Source organism: Thermobia domestica, chromosome 6, assembly GCF_964235325.1.
Source record: "Thermobia domestica chromosome 6, izTheDome1.hap1.1, whole genome shotgun sequence".
NCBI lineage: Eukaryota > Metazoa > Arthropoda > Insecta > Zygentoma > Lepismatidae > Thermobia > Thermobia domestica.
The window spans coordinates 230,054,176-230,074,303 of NC_137459.1; the positions used below are offsets into that span (position 1 = coordinate 230,054,176).

The window sequence follows — 20,128 nt, forward strand, 5'->3', positions numbered from 1 at the left end:
TAATAATATTGTGAAGATATGTGTATTTGGACACATGGCAAAATATCTTATTTTGAACAATGGGACATTTTATTTTAAAAGAACATTACAGTGAAAAGAATAACCATTCGCTTTAAGTTAAATCACCTTTCGACTTTTTTTCTAAGTTCATTTGCCTTTGCTGTCTGTCATTTACTTCTTACGTTTGTAATTTCTCAATTAATAAAATAACAGATTGCTTCCCCGTCCACATTCCTATCATCACCTTACCTTGGTTAATCTACGAGCATGCACTTTTTTCATCGAGACGCAAATCAGAGTGAATAACCCAGGATATGAACCCGGAAGGAACGCCATACAAAATCGATGGAAAGACTTTTGGAAGGGACAGTCGACATGGAGCGAGAGACGAGTTAGAATGTAGACCGCGAGCTTCATTTTGAAATTTACGATTAATAGCTTTGCTCTGTCTTATAGAGCACCTTCGTTTCGGCTAATACCAGATAGCCGTCTACGACAATGTATAGCTTTTTGAAAAGAAGTTTTAAGTTTAACTAAAATCGCGGTCTTCGTAAAGTTGGTTTCTCAGTCCGGGTTTCGCCGACCCTTAACCTTGGTTACTTGAACGACCAGCCAGCCAAACAGAGGGATGGACGAACGTCGGCCCGTTGGAGGAATCGTCGAGAGGAAAACGATCAGACCTGCAAGTAAGTGCAAGTAGATTAACCTATCCTGAAAGTTACTCCCTTCTTACCCCTTTTCACCCCCTTTCACCCCCTTTAACATCACAGTCTGTTTCTTTTGTACGTGTTGGATTTTATTTAAATGCAACCCAGGTTGGATCCCGTACCTCACGTTTCGTTTAGTTCTATGTTTGAAAATCCTGGGCGCAACTTGTCGGTTCTAACATCCCCAATCACGTTATTCATGAATGCAATATCTGAGCTTTCAGACCGACAAGGGGCGACTGCACAATATGTCTATATCTCGGAAACTTAAAGGGTTTGAAACATGGAATTTGGTATTTGGACTTCTCACTTAAAATAATTTAAACATTTAAACTTTATATATATATATATATATATATATATATATATATATATATATATATATATATATATATATATATATATATGTGTGTGTGTGTGTGTGTGTGTGTGTGTGTGTGGCCCAGAAGGGAAGAAAAAGGACGAGAAGAAAATTAAGTGGGGATTACAATTATTGTATTAATATTTTCAATCCTTTAAGGTTAGAGACTTGAAATTTGGTATTTGCATTTCTCATTGAAAATAATTTGACATGTGTTTCAGTGTTTTTTGACGTTTTAGTAAAAAGGAAAAGAAAAGAGATGGAAAGGAAAGAGGGTGGGGATTGTAATTATTATAATAACATGTCGATATCTGGGAACCTCTGAAGGTTAGGGGCATAGAATTTGGTATTTGGACTTTACATTTGAAATAATTATGTATGTACTTAAGCGTTTTTTGATGTGAAGAAAAGGGGCGGGGAGAAAAGACTTTTATATCTCGGAATCCTGGAATGTTAGAGAAATAAAACTTGTTAGTTGAACTAAATTCGTTATGAAATGAAATCCTTGAGTTTTACGTTCCACGCTTATGCCGGTTAGGCTAAAGAAGACGGTGATTATGAGAAATAAATGAAATGAAGAAAGTGGGAGGAAACGGGAAAACCCCGAGAAAACCCACGAGCACGGTGTTTGTCCACCACAAAGTCCACACGGCGCGAGCTGGGATCGAACCAGGGACCCCAAGCACCGGAGGTGAACGCTCTACCACTGAGCCCCCGCGTCCCCTTAAAAGTTCGTTATGTTTGCAGGCGTATTATGTGCGAGGCCGTAGACCGAACAAATGTGTGGGCTGCGGGGAAAGCCCCCATGTACTCGCACTGAAATTCGGTATGTCTCGGGATACCAGAATGTTATTACATACAATTTGATATTTGATACATACAATATGAGATTCGGTATGGTTGTAGGTTTACGAGGTACGAGCTCATATGCCGATCAAATGAGATATCAGAGGGTCTAAGGGCAAATTCCCAGACATTTCTTTTTAAATTGATTATGATTAGAGACTTTTGTGGTGCGAGGCCCTAGTAACGGGGGTCTGTGGCGAAGCCCCCAACTAACCTAGGTCTATTAAGTATATAAATGTATTTGCGTAATGACTGGAAATTGCATGTATGCCTGTGGACAAAATTGCATAAGTAGCCACGAGAAATGACAACCCTTTAAGATAAAAATTTTAAAAAGCTACCAAAATGTACTCTTGAATGAGTTGTATATTATGTTTGCGCAGGGGCGAATCCAGAACGGACTCCTGGGGGAGGCGGATGGATTCTTAGGGGGCGGTTGGGGATGCTAGCAGTGGAAAATTACTTAGATGATCTGAAATTGCCACAAATTACTACTAAAGTACACTGTTAATAGTGGCGCTGGGTAGAGGCGAACGACTTTTCGCCCTCCCCCTGCATCCGCCTATGTATTTACATGAATGATATAGTTCCTTATACAACCTATGCAGAGTTAATAGTAGTGGATTACTAATTACAAAGATAGGTGTTACTGCTCGAGGCTCCATATGGTATTTTGTATACACATACAATACATTAATACATTGATTTTGATACATTAATTGCCATTTAGAACTTCATCTCTACTACAATTCTTAATTCTAACTGGAGAGGTACGGTCACAGAGAAACGTATTTTTAAAGAAAGAAAAAAAGCTCATCAAGAGCAAGAAAAGGAAGTTGCACCTTAATTTGATTTGATCTATATATTATGGGCTGTTCTATTAGCTATGGCCTAGCCCATCACGACTTGGAAATGGCCTCATTCAGTGACCACAATAACTCAAAAAGAATTAAGAAAGTAAGCAGTCTGAGCCTAATAAAGAATGTTGGGCTTGAGACTAAGGTTTCATCCCAGCATTTGACTAGTGTCACAGAAAACAAAGGACACATTTCCATCAGGACGACCGCTTTAAAAAAGGATTTACTACCTTCTCGATCGAGTATTTCCAATAGAATCGAATCTGACAGTGAGATAGCTCTCACCAAAGTCGACACTTTTAGTCAATCAAATTTGAAGTAATTGTGACATATTAAGGCACGAAAACCAAATATCAACAGAATGAAGAGAACGCAAGGCTGTCACACGATCAGATGCCAAAAGTGTCTTAAAATCTTATTTTAACCATAGGAATAAAAATTACTTTGTCAATAATTTTGAAAATTTTGCTGATTCGGAACACCCGAATTTTCTGACACGGAGTTTCGAATCTGGATCCAAGATCCGGTTTTTCAGGTCTGGATCCAAGATCCGAAATTTTGGATCCGGATCCAAGATCCGGATTTTCGGATCCGGATCTAAGATTCGGTTTCTCGAATCCGAATCCACGATCCGAAATTTCGGATCCGGATCCAAGATCCGTTTTTCGGATCCGGATCCAAGATCCGTTTTTTTCGGATCCGGATCCAAGATCCGGATTTTCGGATCCGGATCCAAGATCCGAAATCTCGGATCCGGATCCAGTGTCCGGATATCCGGATCCAAAAATATCCGGATCTGGCCATCCCTAGTTTATAACTATTATTATTATTACGTAACGGGGCTTATAATATTGTATTCTTAGTCCGTCCGTCCGTTACTCCTACGATAACTCTTGGACAAATGCCAAATTGTTGTTTTCTGTTTTTGCAATAGATATGTGGAGCGATTATAGTATCTCGTCCGAGTTCGTTAATGGAGACGATTAATCAACCGGACGTGGTAAAAATGAACCATTTCCGGTTTTAACGTTGCCATTATAGAGCGAAAGCCATAATAGATAGCGAGAAGGGGTTTTCTCAAATCGATTAAGTGTTCCAAGAATATCTTCCATGTCCATCCTTAATACTGTATTGAAACCGGAAGTGGTAGAAATCTAGTACGACTTCCGGTTTCAATATTAATCTATATAAAGAAAACCGATAAGAGAACAAGTTCGATTTCCTTGGAATCGTAGCGTTCTAAGAATAGTTTGCATTTTCTCTTTTAACACTTTATTCAAATCGGTAGTGGCAGAAATCAACCATTTCCGCTTTCAGTGTTGATCGCCATAGAATAAAAATGATAATAGATAGCGGAAAGTGTTTTTGTAACCAATTTAGCATTTCAAATATATGTACTATCTCCTCTCTTAACCCTCTATTTAAACCAGAAATGGCATAAATCAACTACTTCCGGTTTAAACGTTGATTACTATAAGGTAAAAACAGTAATAGGTAGGAGAAGCGGTTTTCTGTAATCAATTGTGTCCCAAGAATAATATTCCATCTCGACTCTAATCTGTTTACTAAAACCAAACCTGGTACACATGTAGCATTTTTAATTTCCAGACTAATTTGAAAAAAATATTGGCACGCTCCACTTTATTGTTTTTACAGAATTATGTATTATTATTATTATTATTATTATTATTATTATTATTATTATTATTATTATTATTATTATTAAATCATTAAGGAAAGAAGTAAAGGACGGAAATATGTTGTTGACAAAACCAAATATATATTTATGGGATTCTTTGTGGCTAAATGCTTAGAACTTGCACCCTTGCACGAGTCGGGTTCGATTTCCGGTGGCAGGTACTGTGGTTTGTAGATCTACGTCCCATGTAGCCTAGTAGCTTAGGTGTTGAAATGAAGTTGAACTGTAAGTAATAAAAATGAAAAATGAAATGAAATCTTTAAGTTATACGTCCCACGGATATGCCGGTTAGGCTAAAGGAGACGGTGATGATGAGAAATGAATAAAATGATGGAATGAAGAAAGTGGGAGGAAACGGGAAACCCCGAGAAAACCCACGAGCACGGTGTTTGTCCACCACAAAGTCCACACGGCGCGAGCTGGGATCGAACTAGGGACCACAAGCACCGGAGTAAGTAAAAAAAATATATAAACAAAAATATAGGTAGGTGGAAGAGTATTACCTGCGTCTAACAAAAGAATATATTTTAAATTGAGAAATTAATTACAAAGTTTATGTTGACTTTGGAGCTGCAACACCTAAAAAAAAAAAAAAAGTATGGAAATAATATGCATATGTATATAGTCCTAATGACAGGATTGCTCTCATGCAAATTCTCCTCTAAGGCAAATCTCTTAGCAGAAAGAGAGCCGTCCTGTGAATCCTCAGGAATCTCATTCAAGCTAGTTCAGGCCAACTGTCATCCGGGGAATCTAAAATATTCCCCTTCATGTCAACATCTTCAAAACCCAGGAACTCACTCAATTCAAAGGATTTAGTTCTAAATATCTAAAAAAGTTCGACATACGGAAGGTTTCGACATACGGAAGTAGTTAAAGAACTTCATTTTGTCTGCACAGAGATCACGATACAAAGTATGATACAGGCCAGTTTGCAATCTCGTTGATAGCATAGAATGCACGGACACGGACATTCGTTTTTTCCCTCTACGTTTCTTCTTTTTGAGCAGGAAAATAAGAAGTGCTTGCTTACTATTAACAGCCATAACACAAAGTGGAATAACTTGAGACAGTGGAAATGCTTCTACGAACTATATGAACCGGATAGTCGCCGAATGGACACTGAAATCTCGAACCATGAACGGTTGTATGTGTGTTTTTGCGTGTTCATTGTATTTCTGTGTGTCCTGGCAACACCACTCATAGCTTGGGCAATAAAAGGGGGGGGGGGCAGAAAATAACAAGAAGCCCTGGTACCTGCTGTCGGTTGCTCGTCTTTTCACAAACAGTGGCGCAACTCAGTGTTTCCACTCAGTGGCCGCGAATGAAGGGGACCTAAGCAACGCACTGGACGTCCGAACTCTGATACAGTAAGGATGCCGCTAAAGCTGTTTTTGAGTTTTGGTCACGACAGAAAATGTAACCAATGGAGCATTCGCATTAAAGTTTGCTTTCACGTGGGCAAAAAAAGCTTCCAAGACGCTTGCCTTGGTCAAGAACGCTTACAAAGAAACGCCCTGTCAGGGACCCTGCTTTTCCGGTCCTTCAGTACGTTCAAGAACGGACGGGAGTCCATTGAAGATATGGAACGTACTCTACTCCCTCCGACGAGTGGTTTGGACAGAATGTGGTCAAAATAAAAATCTCATAAACTCCGACCGTCATTTGAGTGTACGTTTAATCGCCGAAGACCTCAACATGTGCAAAACAAAGGCTGGCAAAATTATTTCTGAAACTCTGTCATGACCAAAACTCAAAAAGAGTTTTAGCATAACGTGTGATTCTTACTGCATCATAGCTCGGACGCGACTGATGTCCAGTGCATTGCTTAGCTTCGACCCCCACTACAAATTCCCTTGCCGGGGAGCACGCTGCTGGCGACTGGAGCGCAGCGCGATGACCAGTCTCATTTCTTTATGAACAGACCCGGTATGTTTGTAATATCTCCGGGCTCAAAATTTTATAAATCTAACCAAAATGAAGAGTATGAGAGAATTATATTTCTGCTACAAAACAAAATTAAAATTTATCTTAGTAATATTCCTGTTGTTCTGACTTATCCTGATATTCAATTTTAAAAAAAAACTGACGTATCTTAAAAATTAACAAACTGTAAATAGGTTATTGGAAGAATAAACATTCTATAGGACAATCTTTTCAATGAATCACATTGTTTCCAAACCCATAATTAAAACTACGACTATAAAACGATTCATAAAAGAAACACACATTTTTTTAAAATATCTTTGATATTACCTTCATATATCCTCAACTTTCAGTTTGGACTTAAATTATAAATTTGATTTAGTCTCTAATAAAGAATTTACCAATTCACTTAAATGTATTTCCCCCTTTAGCAACTTATTGTTGTAAATAAGTCTACAATCTGACATCATTTCGAATAAAGGATTCTGACAATTAATTTAAGTGCATTTTTCGCTTTAACTACTTACTACCGTTTTGTAATTAGACTTAATTTCGAACAAGGAAAATTAAGAATTGTTTAAAAGTGTCTTCAGCGTTTCTCTATCTTCAATAATACATTTTCTGAATCTTGATTTATGTACTAATAAACGTTTGTATAGTTACGAGATATTTTTTGAAGATATTTCCGAGATGCTCAAGAACCGTTCCAAAAACTTTTCACCTTGTCACTCTCCAGTTGAAACGAAATCTCATATTATCAACAATAATGTCAATCTTTAAGCGTTTTCTCGTGGATTAGCTTGAATTCTGAACTTTAATACGAGTTTGTAATAAATACCTAAACTCTTCACGTGACTTGATTAAGCAACTATCAGTAGCTAGATCAGTTTAATTACAGCAACAACGACACACAGCTCACATATAATTTATTTCTTTTCACCACTAATACTAATATAGGGTTTTTCTAAACCACACAGACAATGTTTAGGTTTGGGAGGTGATCTGTCACTAATGTCAGACAAACAGTATAGACCAACTTGGAAGTAGAAATGCTTTCTTCCGGCGCTATGCCCAGTCGAGAATTTATGTTGTAAGTTTATTTTTTTACAAGTGCAAAAGCAGCCATAATTTTAAAATTTGATATAATGCAGGAATGGCCGAAGGTTAACCCACGAGGGAACTGGTGAATTCCTTGGGTATTTTGTCAATAATTTAATAAGAAAAATAAACAACCAAGTACAATATATTAACGAATGAAAGAAAATAGTACATTGTTCATGTTAGAAGAGCACTATGGGAATTTGAAAGAAAGAGAGATATACAAGTTCGATTCATCTACTTCGTGTCAGTACTGAATAGACTCAAGGAGGAAGAATTGCCAATCCAATACACACATCATTTGGGTGTGTGACTTATCACTTAAGAAAAATATTGAAATATATATCGAAGCTTCTGTAAGTGTAATTATTACCATGCCATTTTTATATATTGAGAATCATGTTACAAAAATTGCTCTCTCTTTCGCTTTTCCCCATTAGAAGCGAAAGTTTCCCGTACGCTAGGCACATCCAGTTACGTTCACTAAGGAGTTCATATATGTACCAAATTTCTACTCCGTAATATAATAGGCTCTGCTTTTGTATAAATATAGAATCCTCCTCCTCTTCCCTTAATAAAAATGACATGATAAAAATCCGGTTCCAGTCAAGTGCTAAAAAACTCATGACAAAAGTTAGCATTTTTACCACAATGGTGTAACAAACAACATCGATTTCATTTGCATATAGCTAGATAATAAGCACCTAACGTTCCAGTATTTCACTCTATGGGAGTCATTGTGTAGTGGAAATAAGTGTTCACTACATGATCAATATTAATAATATGAAAGTTTCGAGTAACCTCCAAGGTTCCGTGTTAAAGGGTCCTGAGAGGCAAGTAAAAAATGTTCCATTCGATTAACTCCCTTGCACTTTCCTATCTCCGTTGCTGTTTCGTCCTGTTATCTCCAGTCGTTTCTGATTTATAGGCACTGGATGAATTTACAGACCCACCCTGTATATAAAAGGTTGATCGTTAATCGTAAAGAGGGCACAATGACCCAGTGATAAAACACTCTCTTCTGGTGCGAGGGGTTTCTGATTCGATCTCCGGCCACGTGAGTTTGTGGTGTACAGCATCGTGTCCGTAGGATTTCTCTGGGTTTTCACGTTTCCTTCCACATTCTTAGCAATCTTTTATTTTCATTAATCATCCGTCTTCTTTAGCCCAACAGCATAATCGTGGTACATCAAACTAGAAATTTTGTTTAAATTTATTAATTTCAGCTCTTATTGAAATAATTGTGTAAATCTACTAGTTTATCTTTTAGAAAATATATACTTACATTTTCATATATTTTCACATTTCGGAAGTTCGATTTTCACATTTTCTTGTTTCTTCTTCATACGTTATCTCTCTCTCTAGGTATTATTCTAATTTAACATTATTTGCTTGATGTTAATAGTTGACAATATCTCGCGTCAACTATCAAGTTTCCAGCTGTTCTCCAACAATGTTTTAATCGAATGGCAAAACCGAACGTTGAAAAATAGTAGACGGGATAAGATTGCAACCCTCATCTGCCACGTGGCAATTCGGTACGCTAACCAATTGATTACGCCGCAAAGTAGTAAACATAATTCATATTAGTGAGTTTCTCGTTACTTTCTCTTGCTCTCCTGATTCTTTGATGATTATTTTCTTTAACTTACTATGATATTCCTTGGTGTCTACAATAAGTGTGTTATATAATTTTGAAACTATTCCATATGAAATATTCTTCACAAGATAAATGTGTTCTCGCATTTGAATCAGAGTATGTATTTTCTACATGCCAATCATATTCTTCCCATTGGTTGTCGTTGAAACGAATAAATTAGTGATCGTTTATTTTCTTACATCGATACTATTTGCAATAGAACGCAAACTGCCAATAATAATAATAATAATAATAATAATAATAATAATAATAATAATAATAATAATAATAATAATCGTATACAGGATTCGAACTTATGCTAAAATGAAGTTTTGCACGCAACTGCGTTGTGCTAACCACTACACCAAGAAGACTTCACTGTAAATGTTAATCATTTGTGTACATTATTACTTTGGTAATCTATACTCAGTACAAACATGGATTCTGTATCACCCAGTACACCAGATTTTGATTTCATTATCTTTTCTTTTTTGTCATATTTTATGACCTTTTCGTATATGGCAATTACATATTTAGAAATTACATATTTACTTAACGGCAACGTCCAGATAGTCAAAATCTTTGCTCCAAATGGTCATATTACTCTGTAGCAGAATGGAGGAAAAATAGGTTTTCCTCCAAGCTCGGATCCAAGGGACGTAAGGATCTAGGGTATTTTTTTTTTCAAATTTAGTTTCTTTCTCAGTCTAGTTTTCTATAACCAGAAGTGTACATAAATTCTTCATTTGCAGTAATAGGACCCGTGTAGCAGCGTTTATGAAGTTTTCCCTTTTAATGGGGCGCAATGGCTATCTTCTACGCATATAAAATTTATGTAAGGATGTGTGTTCGTGAACTTCTTCTAGATCCTTAAACCGGCTCCAGTGATTTTTGATACATAATTGGATCATAGCCTGTCTTCAAATGTTATCATTTTACTTTCGTTAAAATGCGTATCCTAATGGCGGAGTAAGGGTTCAAATTTTACGGATAAACTGAGTGTCTCACAACTTAGAAAGATGAAACTTAGTACATAAAGTCTTCATTTAAAATAATAGGTTCCACATGTCTGCACAAACGCTTTCTTTCGGAGTTAAAGGTTGCCGAAAAAATGTAAAAATAAACTTTAAAGGTCCATAGCTCCAATACTATGCGACCTACCGAAGTCGGGTCAAGACTTCACTTACGAACTGGTATGTGTCATATCGAAATATCCATGTTTGAGAATCCTATGGTACTTCCGCAACAATTTTTAGAGAGATAGTTGGTGAGTACATCAGATTATATGCCCGAAGCCAAACTCTCTCTATAAAAATTGTTGCGTGAATATCCTAGGATTTTGAAACATGGATATTTGGATAGCGCACATATTAGTTCCCAAGTGAAGTCTTGACTCCTCTAGGGTAGGTTCCATAGTTTTGCAACTATGGACCTTTAAAGTTCATGTTTTCGGCAGCCTCTATCTCCGAAAGGAAGCATTTATGTACGCAGATTGGTCTGTGCTTTTTCTTATCTTGGTGTCAGGAATCACATCCCAAACGCTGTCGGTGTTATTTTGAAACACTCTGTATAAATACACACGTACACACACACACACACACACATATATATATATATATATATATATATATATATATATATATATATATATATATATATAAATAATCGAAAATGTTAAAGTATAGATCAATCACCCAGATGCTTCTATTCTATTATTACTTCTTGTAGAAAAACATCAATTTATTTAATTACGTTTTCCACATGTAAGTTTCTGATAATATATTTGAAGCCAAGAAAATGTTTAGCAAAAACAACTATATTAAACAAATGTAACTGTAAAGTTTAACATTAGAAAGCAAAATCATCACTGAAACATGTATCTTACCATATGTTGTGTGGACACTAAGATTCATCGTGTCTTTCGTTCGATAGTTATCAACTCAATCGACTACTTTGAACGTGTTCTGAATCTCACTTATTTCAGCATACAGTATTCAAATTGATGAAGTGTCGAAATTTGGTAGTCTCTCGTGTAGACGATTATTTTGCCTTGAAGAATGTACTTCTTGATATAGATTATGTCATTATGAAATGCTTTTATGGTTTGTCTAAATAGATAATTTCTTATTCCATATTTTCATTTAACAGAAGAATTTAGTCTGTATTGTGAGTTCGAATCTACAGTGTTTAGTTAAATTATTTTCCTCACACTTTTTTTCTTTCTTTTAACTAGATTTTATTACTGGACTAATTCTTCCACTGAACAATAACGTTCCTTTGCTAGTTAATGTAAGATGACCGTAAATAAAGTGTGCAGTTCGAATTTTGTTTTGTTTTGTTTTAGCTATTTTCAAAATTTTATTCTATACACACACAAACGTAAATATATATATAAATTTGTGTAAATTTATGTTTAGATACAACTACAGTGTATTAGGGAAATGCAAGCAATGCCTATAATAATTTCATAACAGAAAGAGAAATTTAAGGAATTCATGAAAAAAAAAAAAAACATTAAAAGTTAAGTTTAAATGATCCTGTGAACCCAGGGTTGAAAATTATTATTAATATGGATATATTCATCTAGCAGTAACCATTACATTAAGATGTGCAATATAAAGAAAATATGATGTTTATTACTCTCAGACCATAATTATTACTAAAGTGGGGCCAGTCACCTCTCTAAAACGCTGTTGACTTCTCTGGAATGAGTTAAATCACATGTAAATTCTTTCAATTCTCAGAAGTAAGGTGCAACGACTGACGCCTGCAAAATATCTTACGCGTTATTTGCGGCAATATCTGCGAAAACTAAACAAATAATGATAGATGTTCCATAGTGGTCTCTTTCACAAAGAAAAAGAAACGAAAATCGAAAGAGCCAAGTTTCTTATTATGCTGTATTAACATTGCACAATGTGCTGTTTTGTAATGGAAAATTTACGTAAATATACGTAAATATAAGCAACTGAAATGTTGACAAGGCATACTTTTACAAGAATCGTATCATTTTTTTTTTTTTTTTTTTTTTTTTAGTGTCCGAAGTAAGATTCGTAAAGTTTATATTAATTGTATTTATATTTATATTGTCTCAACATAAGGGTTAGTTTCAGATACTTAAACATCAGTATCATTCTTGCATTTTGAAAAGACACTTTGCTCTTCCTGGCAAAAGGTAGAATTGTTATTAAATTTAGATTAAATTGTTTTTTATCCTAATTTAATAAACTTGGAAAACAAATATATAACTATATTTTCTATAGATTTATAATTTTAAAGACCTTTTATATCGTGTTTGCACGTTCACTTGAAATATTTATTAGGGAGTTACTTGTAGTGGGACCTCATAACAATTGTTTCTGTACTAATCACAAAAAAATACATAAGAACAAAATATACATTTTTTTAGTTGTCTTGCTGAAGAATAATTGTTTTTAAGGACCGATCTTTAAAAAAGGAAAAAGGTATAAAATTAACTAGCATTCAAAGGGAGCAGCAAAATGTATTAGCACATTTCAGTGTTTAAAGCTTTAATTTTATTATATTCTAGCATAAGGTAGCGTTACTATATAATGAAGCTTACAATATTCTCACATTGTAAGTAACGTAATTTTACTTTGTTTCTTGAGATTTTAAACCCTTTTGGAAGCAGATATCTGTTTTATTTTCAGCCATCTATACAAAAGACGTATAGAATGAATTGCACCTTGCCAAAAAACAGCAAAATGTTTTCAAATATTGTTGCTTTTACCCTGCTGATTTCGATCACCTTTTCGTAAATTACTCTTTAGTTTTGATCTAAGGAAGGTAACAGGACAAGGGCATGTTTTGAGAATACTTGAGTTGGTAGTGAAATAATTAATTTAACAAATCGCGAAAAACATATGTTTAATCATTGTAGTATTTTGTAGTTGCGATATTACTCCTGCTTCCATATCATTTCTTAATCAATAGAAAATATAAATTAAAATAAGATAAATTAAAAATATATAAATTACGCATTAAGTTTGCGACTTAAAATTACCGTATTTTTCTATATGGTAGCTATTATTGATCTACTATGAAATTACAGTATGCATACCTAAATATCCTTGTTCAATTTTAATCTCTTCTAAGACAAAAATGCAGGGAAAATGAGGCGGACCTAAAAGGAATTCGTACGGATGTAGGATATATATATATATATATATATATATATATATATTTTATTTAGTCTTCGGAAGGAAGTCTTGGTTTTTGTGAACAGAAGTATACCAACAGGACATACATTTAACTTGGCAGCTAGCCGTCGTAGTTTAGGGAAACCGTCCTCAATTTCATCTTCTTGAAGTTTACGTAAGATATCACTCGACCTCATACTTTCCTTAGCACACATTTTTAAAATGGCATTTTAAAAAACACATATTCACGTACGCTACTTTTCATAGCACAGAGAGCAAAAATCATACAAAGATTTTAGTTCTTGTATAGTATACCCCATAAGCATATTGTGAATATAGTTAAACACTTTGGGAAGAGAAGGAAATTGAGCCAACAGAATATGCAAATCTATTAAAATTTTCTGGTAATGCTACCACATAGGGCCACTACCTTTTTCACCCGTCGTTCTAGAATGATCAACCTTTCTTGTTTTATATATACAGAGTCTTTCAAAAGTCCTGCAAAAAAGTAAAAAAGCTGTTACTTTGAAAGTACTACTAATAATTTTATATTTTGTTTGTAATGGCGTAGTTTTGTGAGTTAAAATCTGGTGTTTTGGCGAGAAGAAAATTCCCACAAAAATATCAGAAACAACCACCTGCAGGTTCAAGTATTAAGAGATGGTACGATAAGTTCCTAGCTACCGAAGGTGTCTTGGACTTGCCTCGTAGTGGAAGGCCAATAACCAGCATTGATGTGATTTAGTCCGTGCAGGAAAGCGTGTTGCGAAGTCCAAAGAAATCGTTGAAACACAGATCCTTGGAGCTGCGAGTGCCAATGACAACGCTACACAATATCGTTCGTAAGAAAATAAAGAGCGTTACAAGTTGAAACTTGTACAGGAATTGACGGAAGAAGACTCTGACATAAGAAATGAGTTTTGTGAAATGATGCTTGCACGGTTGATCCAGGGCTTCTTTCAAAGTTACTGTTGTCAGATGAATCCACGTTTCATGTGTCCGGTAAGAAAAACCGACACAATTGTAGAATCTGGGGAATTGAGAATCCACACGAATTTGAGACACATGTTCGTGATTCTCCAAAGTTAAATGTGTGGTGTGCCGTTTTCAATAAACGTCGAAATGCCACTCTTGGATTCCCGAAAAGACTTCAGCAATGTGTGGACGTAAATGGTGCTCAGCTGGAGGTTTGGCGTTGAAAAATGCTTGAAAACAAAATTTCAGACTTTTTTACAAGTCCACTAAAAGTTTTTTTTACAAATACAATAAATGGTTACAAAGTTACAGCTTTTTACTTTTTTGCAGGGCTTCTGAAAGACCCTATATTTCGTAACTGTTTATGCTATAGTAATTGGTTTATTCTCTCGCCTACGATAAAGGATTTCATTCATCTCACCACTCTCTAGGACGCCTGGTCTTTGAGTTTTGTCCTCTTCTGTAGGATGCTCTGTATCTGAAAGGAACCAACACACTCTCCTTGGCCACAAGAGCCTTAGTTTCTGTCCCCCTAGGATGGTTGGTCTGAGGATTCCTAAAAATACACCAACAAACTACCAAATATCTAAAAGGAACTTGATATTTGAACAGTAATTATTTATTACTGTAGATAAGAGGAATTTTGCAATAAAAAGTGATTGGGAAAGTCCAAAATTCCCGTTTGTCATTTTAGCTCTACCCTAAAGACAGAATATTACAATATCTATAGTTTTACCTGCCTCCATTTGTTCATTTGATTAAAGGTTATGGATAGTTAATGAAAGTGAATTAATATGAAGAAATTGGTAGAATAAGAATGTGAGACGAAACGAGAGAACCTCCAGAAAACACATGGATATCATGTTCTTCATCACAAATTCATATGAACATGGATCAAATCAGGGACCCCTTAGCACCAAAGGTGAGCGTTCTACCATTGAGCCACCAAACTCTTCCATCTAAAATTGAAATTGTATCAATAAGTATTTTGAAACCACAAACAAATCACTATTTTTAAAAATAAATCAAACCTTATTCTCTCCGTGTGAAGAATGAACAATCTACTACCATAACAATCTTATTTCTTATAGAGGAAAGACAGTTGTTCGATTTCCGCAATTATTTTAAAATTATCGTTAAATTATATAAAGTAATACTGAGTGTAAATTATTAAGATGCATTTCCTTTTAGTAAAATAATGTTAAATCTCTTACAGGAAATGGATCAAATGATATTTTCGGAGCCCTGAGATTTGCAGCAAATTTACCATTTAGAGCAGGAGTCTCTAAAACATTCATTCTTTTCCCATGCACGCAGTGTGCACCCACTGATATGCAGGTAAGAAGGGAAATATTATATAAATTATATTCGTAATTATATAATAACTGTTGTTGCCGAAAATTGCAACACTAAAAAGAAATGAGGTGAATATGTGCGAACAAACACAGTTTATACGAAACCGTATTACACAAATGGTTACAATTTCAGCAGGGTGACGAATCCCTGGTACCACCATCTCCCTTAATTCAATGCCTAGAGTATTACAAAGAAAGGGTGAATTACACTGCACTCAGTAGTAAAGAGTGGACAAATCGATCAGAAAATATGAGCGCTTCGAGCGAACATCTGGTAAAATTGAAATAGTAGGTGGAATAGGTTGTGAATGCATCAAAGAGGATTACGTACGTAGGTAGTTTAAGTTCGAAAATGTACTTGTAGATGGTAGGGAAAAGTTGTTTGCTATGTGCTATTGTATTGAATTGCATGTGAATGGTCAAACATATTTTCTAGTTTACTCGAAAGTTAGGAAATGTGACATACCATTATCTATGTTTGCCCGAACCGCTCATATATAGCAAACGTTACTATGCCTCGTCGATACCAAAGGACTCAAACTAGCCCACATGATTAGCCTACAGGAAAGTGGTTTCTCGTATCGCAAAATTTGTGCGCATACAGAGCATGCAGTAGCTGGAGCATGGTAACGGATGCAGAGCCCTGCAAACTCAGGCCCGAAGACGGCCCGCCCCGCCCGGATGGATCTGTATTCTGTTCCCGGCTCGAGCCGGACGGAGAACGGGCCGAGCGTAACCGGCCTGAGAACAACCAAGTCTGATAAGTCAAGTCAATACTTCAATATGCAATGGAAAATGAGAAATGTTTCTTCATAATATTGCAATGTCTATTTGTCCTTCTGGAATGGGAAAATCGTGTGAAAGGTTACCCAAGGTTTGTTTTCTATATCCCTATTCTGTTTGTCTATGTGTTATCTGTGCTTGCTCTGTCCAGTCATGTTTATTATACCTAGGTACAATAATACAGCTCATGGACGTAAAAGTCTTATACTACACTCATTAGTGCATTACGAGTAACAGAGAAGATATGTAAAATTGCTACACCATATGTGATACTAATACTACAACTACTACTGCTAATACTACTATTACTATTACGATTACGAATGCTAGTGCTAATTCCACTATTGCTGCCACTGCTACTACTATTACTACTATCACTACTTCTACTACTCATTACTATACTAATACGACAGCGAATACCACTACTGCTATTATTAGTAATACGAAAAGAAAGCAATGAAAATGAAATCTTTGAGTTTTACGTCCGACAGTTATGCCGGCTAGCCTAAAGGAGAAATGGTGAATGAATAAAGTGGGAGGAAACGGGAGAACGCCGAGAACCCCCTCCCACACGGTGTTTGTCCACCACAAAGTTCACTTAGCGAAAGCTGGGATCGAACCAGGGACCCATACACCAGAGCCACCGTTCCAGGAACACCTAATCGACCCTGGCTTCTTGGTGATTTATTTGATCATTATATTTTGTTATATTTGTAGTATCATACTATAAACACTGCAGGAACATGTAACACCATTTGGTATTTCCCTTGCTAATTGAACATTACTACAAATTGCGCTGAACTTATGAGCACGCCGGTTCACGGTTTTGGCATCCGTGGTCTAATGGTAGCGTACCAAATTCTACTAAGTAAGTCAAGTACTTGACTTTATCATACGTTCTTTAGATAACTACGGCTCAGGGTGTATGGATGATGATGGGATGAATTGGTGGAATGAAAATAATGGGAGGAAGCGTGACCACCCCGGAAACTCCCACGTACACGGTGTTTGTCCACCACAAAGCTCACATAGCACGAGCAGGGATTGATCCGACGACCTCTAGCACCAGACGTGAGTGCTTTTCCTAATGAGCCACTATTGTCCCTCGTAAATCAAGCATCGGTTCACATTCTACGCAGACCGGCCATAGTAACTAGTATTTCTCCTTTTTTTCAGTACTTAGAAGGTAAATTCGGTACCACCAGACATGTCAACTCTCACGCGAAGTCGTAGCAGTTGTAGTAGTAGTAGCAGTGGTCGCAGTAGTAATAGTAGAAGTAGTAGAATTAGTAGTAGAAGTAGTAATAGTAGTAGTATTACAGTACTTTGCAGTCTTGAATAAAGAGTCAATTTCCCAAACACATTACGATTAGCATAGGCTAACATTAGTTTCCGATCCGTCTTTCAGAGTGTCTGGGAATACACTCGGCCCCGAATTTACTCGGTCCGGTTCAGCCCGGTTAGGGCCCCGTCCAGTTTGAAATGGGCGGGACCGGCCAGGCACATTCCGGGCGCGCCCGGCCCTGCAGGGCTTTGAACGGATGTAGATTTGTCTTCGCTTATGAGCCTATCGTAGTTTAAAAATGTTTTTTTTTCCAAACACTGAACAGGTAACACGAAAACTTTTCCGTCGCATTTCATTGGCTCAGCACAGCAATCGTCTCAGGCACTAAAAGTCCCGTTAAGCCGTTAACACCGTCACTAACTTGCTAATAGCCAGGCAGTTGGATTTAAATTCCTACCTGTAGTAGAGTGGTTACTGTTAAGAATGATATCGTCTTGAACACAATTTGCCAGCATGCAGTGTCGAACGTCATACGCGATTATATAAGAACTTAATGTGTACAACAAGGATCTTGACTGCTACCCACTGAAATTAACCACGCAAGTGACTGCTACATCAGCAGAGATTTGGAAGATAAAATCAAACATTTCTCTCAGACAACACTCATATTAAATTAGAAGTGTGTCCGGCTAGGCGTATCATGGAATACGCAGATCTTTTGATATAAACGGGTACTGCTGTATTCCTGGCCTGAACTATCGGCTACCAAGCCGCTAATCAAACATTTGTAAGGTATGGTTGGTCGGCACTTTGCTGGCCCCAGCAGACATTGTCGATGTACTGTGGACTGTCATACAGACAGCGTGGCAGGATGATTCGTTTACAACACAACTGTTTTCTGTTTGGTTTGATGTCATGATGTAAAGAGGAATTGATTGTACCATGTGTAGGCTACGCATCAAACTCAGTTATCAGATTAAGAGGTGTTAAACAATTATGAAAGTGTGGTCATGTAATGTATTTATGAAGTTGTAGCATTTCTTTATAACCATGTAACGAATCCGTCGTATAAATTTAATTTCTCCCTTTCTTTGGTGTTGCAATTTCTGTAGACAACTGTACACACACACACACACACACACACACTCACACATATATATATATAGATAGATAGATAGATAGATAGATAGATAGATAGATAGATAGATAGATAGATAGATAGATAGATAGATAGATAGATAGATAGATAGATAGATAGATAGATAGATAGATAGATAGATATACAACTAACATAAAATGAAATTGTGTTCAAAGAGAAAGGAGGGGCAACTTTAAAATTTCAGATGGAAACTTCCTATTTTTAATACAGATTCGGATTGTACAGTACAACCGGAAAGACAGAACGTTTACTTAAAATACTTTCTCGTTATCCTCTATTGTAATCGAAAAATGGGGATATAATCGCACGTCACCTGAGGTTGATAAATAAATGTTACTTTAAGAACAGGACGTGCAGTGTGATGTTGACGCTAAGATTTCCAAACAAACAAAGATACGAACATGTTTGTAATAATATTCTTCAAAATCTTAAATTTTTCTGTGAAATTGTTGATACTATGAAAGTTGATCAACACCATTTCTCCGTTGGGACATGAACGTTTCAGTTAAATGATCGTGTAGTGTCAAAAACTAATTCATTTTGTGGTTCTGGCTATGTAGATATATATAATGATTTTTTGAGTTCGGCAGTGACAACCGTAGTGTTCACATCCTGTTAGTATTGTACTGTGTGGAGGAAGGGGTCAAGTGATATTCCTTGCTATTTACACTACATATGTATTTTCTTTTCCTACAAAAAATACATGTACATACATCTGTATGTTCTTTATACTTTCTCTTTCATTACACATATCTCATTTCCCCCCAACTTTTCTGCCCATCCATCTGCGAAAATCGCTCTCTATCACTCCTCGAACTCCATTCCTGGTTTGACTTTTCTCTTGAATTTAACATTTTATTCAATTATCGATTGTGATTTTATTTGACCTTGTATCTAACAACCTCCGCAAATACCTTTACTTCTTCCTAGACTTCATTCTTTTCTTTTCTTTCTTTTTTTCATCTTATCTGTATGCAGTTGTGATATTCAGCCTCATTCCGATTAATCTTTACAAAATAAAATTCAGAAGACTCCCTTATCTTTCCTTGGGGCATCCCTCCCACAACCTACCTTCATCCACACTTTTAACACTAATGGATTATATGGATCTGCTTTCCTTTAATTGGTGTTTGATCGTCTCTAATAGCCAAACACGCAAGTGTATGCAAGTTAATAGACCAAGAACTACGCTCTGAACATCTTTTCATAGATTTTTGCACGTCTAAACTAAGAGGATTTGAGCCCAATTTGTTGACTAGGACCTTTCTGTCGTGTTTT

At 36.1% G+C, this 20,128-nt stretch overlaps 1 protein-coding gene across 2 annotated transcripts in view; it reads left to right on the plus strand.

Annotated features, from left to right (window-relative positions):
- Apoltp (Apolipoprotein lipid transfer particle) overlaps positions 1-20,128 on the plus strand; it is a 6,186,292-nt gene that overhangs the window by 6,010,202 nt on the left and 155,962 nt on the right. For both annotated transcript variants that reach the window (XM_081762641.1, XM_081762640.1), the window contains one exon: positions 15,485-15,606. In XM_081762641.1, the coding sequence (XP_081618767.1) occupies positions 15,485-15,606 (122 nt within the window). The remainder of the gene's footprint in view (positions 1-15,484; positions 15,607-20,128) is intronic.